At 46.3% G+C, this 7,306-nt stretch overlaps 1 protein-coding gene across 5 annotated transcripts in view; it reads right to left on the reverse strand.

The window, feature by feature from the left end:
• ZNF454 (zinc finger protein 454) overlaps positions 1–2,265 on the reverse strand; it is a 29,009-nt gene extending 26,744 nt beyond the window's left edge. Inside the window, exons 1-3 of one of the 5 annotated variants that reach the window (XM_073221155.1) lie at positions 2,116–2,265; positions 1,419–1,622; positions 980–1,080 (exon numbers count right to left, since the gene is read on the reverse strand). In XM_073221155.1, the coding sequence (XP_073077256.1) occupies positions 980–1,012 (33 nt within the window). In that variant the 5' untranslated portion in view covers positions 1,013–1,080; positions 1,419–1,622; positions 2,116–2,265. Of the gene's footprint in view, positions 1–979; positions 1,081–1,418; positions 1,623–2,033 lie in introns of all 5 variants that reach the window. The other 4 variants (XM_073221156.1, XM_073221158.1, XM_073221157.1 and 1 more) reach the window with 4 other exon arrangements.
• Positions 2,266–7,306: the final 5,041 nt, after the last annotated feature.

The following is a 7,306-nucleotide window of genomic DNA, read 5'->3' on the forward strand; positions in this document are numbered from 1 at the left end:
CCAGTGGATTGAACCCATGAGCCAATCTGCCAGGGAGCGGTGCTCCCCTCTGTATCACTGACATAGATCATCCTCCCCCACACATTTTACATTCCTAAGTTAGCTTTGTAGAATGATGTCCAAATTAAGGCAGTCTGTAAACCTGAGATAACTGTGATACCAACAGTAGATTTAAGGACAAGGTGGAGAAGGGAAATATCACAGTGGACTGGCACTGTGGCTTCACAGAAAATACGCTGCCTGAGATGGGTCCCAAAGGACAAGTCAGAAACCAAAAGGAGGTGGGCAGACGGTGAACAGTGACCATATTGAGTATGGCATCTTGAAGTGGCTGCTCATCCCTTCCAATGATTTCTACCACAGATTCCTGCTTTGCACAGGCTTAAATGTGAAGGCATTAGAATGATTTTGCCCAATTCATCAGAATTTATACACTCCAGTGAATGCCACCTGCTTCAAATTAAAGCCCATACATACCCTTGTTCTAAACAGGCTGGCACTGCTCAAAGCTTTTCAGTAATTTATAGGAATAAAAAACATTTGAATGATTGCATTGTACCCAATATTCCTCTGAAGTAAAAAGCCATTAAGAAAAAAAAAGAGCCTGGTAAATCCCATGTCCCCAAGAAAGTGTTCCAATTTCTGTCTCTCTTGCTTCTTGTGTGGGTACTATCTTTACCAATTTAGATTTCTAATCTTACTTGCAGTGGCAAGAGTGAGGTTTCCAATTCAACCCAACGTGGGTTCCAATTCTGGTTGTGTCACTTATGTGACCTTCAGCAAGTTCCTTAGCTCCCAACACCCACTAGGATGAGCCCAACACAGGGAGGGGTTGGGGGAGAAAGGAGCAACTGAGTCAGACCTCCGAGTGAGACTGGATTGGGAGAAAGCTCCCGGTCAGGGAAAAGAAACATGCCCACTGTCTTCAAATCCTCCAAGGCAGTTTAGTTGGAGACCTCCACAACAACCCCCAACTCACCTGGACCATGGGTGGCAGGTGCCTGACTGCCATTCCTTCTCTGGTGTGACCTTCTAGGGACAGGCAGAGTGGGACTCCACAGGCTAGAAACTTCTACACACCTGTTTTACGAAGAGAGGTCAAAAGATTATCACCCAGCAGCCCAAAGTGAGGCTGTGAGCATTGGCATTCTGGGAGTCCTCCAATACCCCGAGGTGGTGAATTTTTAGCCCGTTTTGCTCCCAATTCTCTCTCTTCCTTCTGAGGGTATTTCCACGCCAAAGGGAATGACGCACCATGCTGTTACACCCCCTACACCGTCTTTCCTCTAGCATCTGAGTCAAATCCTATCTTCCCTTCTGTATCTTAAATACATTGACTTCTCCGTGCTGAAAGCAACGTCTGGCCCCGTTCTCACGCTTTCTACTCACCCTAGGGCCTTTGCCCGTGAATTACCTACCCTTAAAGATCTCAGGAGAAAAGTGTCTCTTCCCTGGACCGCTGCCTAATCCTGGGAGGGGAGTAGAGGAAATGGGGAGGGAGAGTCGTCTTCTTTCTCCTCAAAAAGGAAACTAAGAAGGCTGGATTTCATTGTCAGTATATCTCGGGCCAAGTCCTTCAATGGCCTCAGGCCTCTCCCCCTCTGGGACCCAGTTTGGGTGACCTGGAGTCAAAGGTGGGTGAGATACAATTTATTTGGGTGGAGGGGGCGATGTGGCAAGAAATCAAATTCACACAACCCATCCTCCCTCCCTCTGCCGCTCTGCCGCGACACCCAGGGGGAGCTGCTCGGCCGCTGCCCCCGCGTCGCCGAGTTCCGCACACAGGGCTCGGAACCCCACCGGGAGCATCTCCCCGCGGAGCGAAAACGGGCTGCCCGGAGTCGGCTCCAGGACACGCGCCAGAGGCCCCGACCGCAACCTCTTCCACAAGCTCTGGCAGGTTCGGACCCTAAAACCAAGAGCCCACACCTGGCCGACTCCCTTTTTCTCTTTAGAATCAAATCTCAGCCCATTCCGGGAAGTTTGGGGTAACAGATCAACGTCCTCCAGAACGGACCACGACCCGGACCTACTCAGCTTTCTCTCCGCCCTTCCCCCGGGCCCGACCACCCCTCAGGGGCGCCCGCTCTCGCGATGCGGCTTTGGCCACCGTGCCTGGTCACCGCTGAGCTGCCCTTCGAGGAGCCTTTGGCCGCGGCGAGAGATCGCAAGTGCCACTTCGCAGGCAGAACACAATGAGCTGAAGTCTGCAGCCCGGGTTGGAATTGCGCTTGCGCGCTCTTCGGCCCTTCAACTCCCCAGCCTAGCTGCTTTCCGCGCTGAAACTACATTTCCCAGGAGCCTGTGCGGGGTGTCGCTGTCCGTATACCGCTAATTCCGCCCCCCGTGCGCTAACCCCTACGCGCGGATGGTTCCGTTCTGTTCAGACGGGGGCTAGGTTTCTTGCCTCGAACAAAATTGCCTGGAAAGATAAAAAGGAGCGAAAAGTTGACAATGGAATAAGCGGAGTGAGTCTGCGGGAGCGGCGCCTGGTCCTGTGAAGAGGTTGGATGGGGGACGGTCCCTGAGGACGGAGTAGGAGGCGCGGTCCTGAGGGAGGGAGGACGGCGCCGAGGTGGCTAGAGGAGGCGGCGGGTCTGCGCCGCGGCCCCGGGGACGCAGAGGATACCAACTGTGTGGCCCGGCAGTCGGGCTGGCCGGGGTTCGGAGGCCGGGAGGACAGGGGTGTCGGCCGCAGGCCAGCGGACGAGTGAGGATGCTGCCGCGGACGGCAGCCTGCAGGGTGGTGGCCGCGGGGACCGAGAGCGGGGCGCGTGAGAAAGTCGCCGGCTGATCCGAGAAGGGAGCCTGGATGCCAAGGAGGCCGTCGTGGACAGCTGGGTGGTATTTAGAGAAGATGGTATTTATTTATTTTTAATTGATTTATTTTTTTATATTCTGGCAAAATGCACACAACATAAAATTCACCATCTTAATCATTATAAGTATGCAGTTCAGTGGCAGTGAATACACTCGAATCGCTGTGAAGCCAGTCTCCAGAACGCTCTTCATCTTGCAAAACTGATCTCTCTCCCCATTAGAAAACCATCCCCATTCCCCAGCAACGCTAGCCCCTGGCACTCACCGTCCTTTCTGTCCCCGTGAATTTGAATATTATAGGAAACTCCGATAAGTGGAAACACTGTATTAGTCTCTGACTGGATTATTTCACTGAGCATAACATGCTCAAGGTTCATCCATGTTGCAGCAGGCATCAGAATTTCCCTCCTTTTTAAGGCTGAATAATATTTTGCCGTATACATACACCACATTTTGTTTAACTGATCCCCTTTTGATGGACACTGGGTTGCTTCCACCTTTTGGCTGTTGTGAACAACGCTGCTGTGAGCAGGGGTGTATAAGCATCTCAGTCTCTGCTCTCCTTTCCTTTGGGTGTGCACCCAGAAATGGAGCAGCTGATCACACAGCAGCTCTGTTTAATTTCTTGAGGAGCCGCCATACTAAGATGGTATTTATTTTTGTGGACAGTATTTTGGGGGGGGGCAAGGACGAGGGGATACGTAGAAAAAAACAGCTGGAGAGATTTGCTTTTGAGTATGTATTTTCACGGAGCTTGGGAAGTAAAGATGAAACGGCTCTCACTTTGTCATTGGTGGAAAAAGCCAAAAATGTGACCTGAAGTTTATCAGGGCAATGCTGGCCACCTCTTAGGAAGCAGTATCAGTAACTTAAGTGACATTACAGCATTCATGAGTTTTATTGAAGATTTCATGCTGTTGACACTTTTGGACCACGTATGTGTCAGGCACTGTTCTAGGTGCTGGAGATATAGCAGTGAAAACTTTGAATTTATGCAAGTTGAATTCTACTTGAGGAAGTAGTCAACTAGAAAATAAAAGAATAAAAGTGAAACACGGGGAAGCTGTGTTGAGGTATAAAGTGCGAGGATGGGAATTTGGGGATTATTTTAAGTAGCATTTTAGGAATTCTCTTTGAGATCACGTGGAGCATGTAAGGTTGGAGGCACCAGAGGGAGGAGTGAGCATGTCGGACACTGATGACATGCCAAAGTCCCCAGCTGCTGCCCCCTCCCAACCCAAAAATGTGCCTTAGGCTAGCCAATCCTTGCACTGCTGTAAATCTAAGCTCTGCCTCCCCCTACCTTCTTTAAAAACTCACTGCCTGCGCTGCTGAGTGCGACTTCCCCAGCCTCCATTTCTGTAGACTGAAGAACATCGCCCGGGAATTGCGCTCAAATAAACTGCTTAGCCCTTTGTTGCCTCTTGTCGCCTGCTTATTTCGGCTAGAATTTATCTTACAGAGCTGACTTAGGAAACCATGTGAATATCTGGGGAAAGGCCATCTAAGGGAGGGGACAGGAAAATCCAAAGATAGACAGATAGTGCTTGGTGAGTCTGAGGCTTTGCTAGGCCAGTGTGACTGGAGAAGGCGTAGTGACCAAGGGAGAGTGTAAGAGGAGGCGGGGAGGATACCAGAGGCCCAGATAGGCCATCAGAGGAACTTTGGATTTATTCTGTGCGACAGGAAACCATTGAAGGGGTTTGAGCAGGAGTGACATGGCTGAGCACATTCTGACAATCACTGGTTGGTGGTAGGGCCAGAGGGAACACAGGGAAACCAGTGAGAAGGCTGTTGGGACAGTCTAGCCTCCCACAATTATCTAGCCTTTCTATAAGGCATGTTTAGAGAGCCTAGTGATTCTAAGATAAGGGTTCTGGATGCCATGCTAAGGACTTTGTATATTGTTCTTTTCACATATATGAGGATAATGTATTTATGGAGCACTACTTACATATTGGGCACTTTTATAAGCACTCTACATTAGTATCTAATGTGATCCAAAGCTGTGATGTTTGCAGTGTAACACATACGGGAACTGATGTCTTGCCCATGGTCACATGTCTGCTATATGGAATCAGGAGTTCTGCTGATAAAGGAAAGGTACAAAGGCTGTCCTTGTTACTTGTTTCCCAGGATGACTGAGATCTGACAAGGGCCCAAGGCTTCCAAAACTGAAAAAGTGAAACCTCCATTTATCTTACTCATTTCTCCTGCTACTTTCCCCAGCACATTTTACCAGTTTTGAGTTACACATCCATTTTAGGCTTCAATATACTTTGTTCTTCTTGTCCCCCTTGTCCTGTGCCTTCCTTCTGAGCCTTTTTTTGCTGCTGTCTTTATCATTTTCATGAATTTACTACCCATCCCTTCTGCCTCCTTTAAAAAAAGAAACATGTGAAGGGAAAGGAGGAAATGGGGTTAAGGGAGAGATGCTAAAAATCAAAGTGTCTGAGGATACAATTAACCCAGTGTTTGAGTCCCCCTTTGCTTGTTCTAACTCCATGAGTTCGACCTTAGTGGTCACACAGAGTCCACAGGGAACCTTCAATGACACCCATACACATCTTCTGTTCCCATCATTTTTTGATCCCACCTCTCCCAGTGGAAAGTTTCCTTCCTCCTACCTGTGCCCAAATCTTGTTTTACGACTTTGAGCTGCCCATGCCCTTATTTCTGCACCTTCAGAGCCTCCACACCTCTTCTTTTCAGTAATCATGCAAACACACTCTGGGCAGTTTGTTCATTGGCTAAATCAACACCTTTCTCAAACTCTTTTCTTTGCCTACCTCTACTATGGAGGCTGGAAGAGCTAAATACTTATTTTCTCAGCCTCCTTTGCTAGTAGCCTCCATGTAACACAGCTATGACCAATGAGATGTAAGCAGAAGTCGGGCTGAGGGGCTTCTGGGAAACCTGTGGTGATGAAAGGCACAGATATTGCTGCTGCTCTCCACCCCCATTCATCTTGCCTTGAATGCACGTATTTTACTTGAATCTGTAACAGCCACCAAGTGCCCATGATGGAAAAGCCATAAAACCCAAGGATTTGAATTTTTATCTCTGAATCAATGTCAACCCCTCAGGCTTTGTTAAAGAGAAAAATAAATCTCTTATTTGCTTCTAAGCCACTGTTAACTGGTCTCTAGTATTTGTAGCCAAAGGCTCTTCTGTATGCCGTCTCTCAAACCCAATCTCTTAGTTATCCTTCTAAATCTCTCCGTTCTCAGTCAACTATGAAGTCCTTTTAAACATTTAGCTCATTCTTCAACCCACTAAAATTTAGAGAGTTTACCAATAATCAACAAAGGCCATTTTCTATTTTTACCTTACTTTAATCCTCTGTAGCATTTGAAAATATTAACTCTTCCTATCTCTATGCTAAAATTATTTTACTTCTGCACCACTTTCTCCTGATTTTTCTGTTTTTCATTTTTCTTTTGGCTTTTGTGTTCTGTTTCTACTGATTCCAGTTCCTCCACTTCCTACTCAATGACAGTATCCCCAAAGTACCCATTATCACTGTCCTTCTACTTATTCTACTGCCTATCAGGAATCTTCACATGGATACAAACTTAAAATGCCCCCAGACTGAACTCATCATTGGTCACAGAATCAGTCAACTTCATGTATTCTTAATTATGGCACCCTATCATCCATCCAAATAAATTCAAGTGCCCACATTTAATATACTTAGATTCTGCCTCTTTATCGCTTGAATTACTCTTTTCATCTCCTATCCCATTGCCAATTTCTTAGTTTAGCCCTTGGAAAACAAAGAATATATCTTACTTATTTTGATTTGCTAATCATGTTTACCACATATTTAGCACTTATTAAATGTGTATGAAATGAAATTGTCTTTATGATCATAACTATAGATCTATAAAATCTCCCTATGAATGTTTTGAATGTTGTAAGTTGCAAAGATTTTATTAAGTCACATTTTCATGTCTATTAGTTTAGCCTCTTCTCCTTTCCACTTAGTGTATGATACCTGTGTATTTTAAGTACTAAGGTACATAAAGTATACCTATGTGCTTAAGCTTATTGTTTTCTAAATAATTAACATTTAATGACTATTGAGAACTCAAAACAGCATGCTATTGTATTAAGATTTGTGTATTCCATTGCCTGGTAGCAACCACCTATATTTTTGGGGAGAAAATAATGCAGGGGGAGGAGGACAGACATGGAGGGATAATAGGATTTGGGAGAGGTAGAGAATTTTAACTCAAAAGTACCCAAGGAAACTAGATAGTGGAAAAGGAGCATCTAGATAACATATATGATGTGTTAAAAGATCAAGGATCTCCCAGCATTCAGTATACTTACAGCTTTGTAGCATTTTAGAGCTAATAGGGATCTTGGAGACCTTCCAAATCCAAATTCCCTCATTTACTAAATAAGGACACTGTGACCTGGTGAAAGTGGTGACTTGCCTAAGTTAGTGGCAGATCAGTACTGTGTACCAGGTCTTTGGGAA

This window comes from Manis javanica, chromosome 14, assembly GCF_040802235.1.
Source record: "Manis javanica isolate MJ-LG chromosome 14, MJ_LKY, whole genome shotgun sequence".
Lineage (NCBI taxonomy): Eukaryota > Metazoa > Chordata > Mammalia > Pholidota > Manidae > Manis > Manis javanica.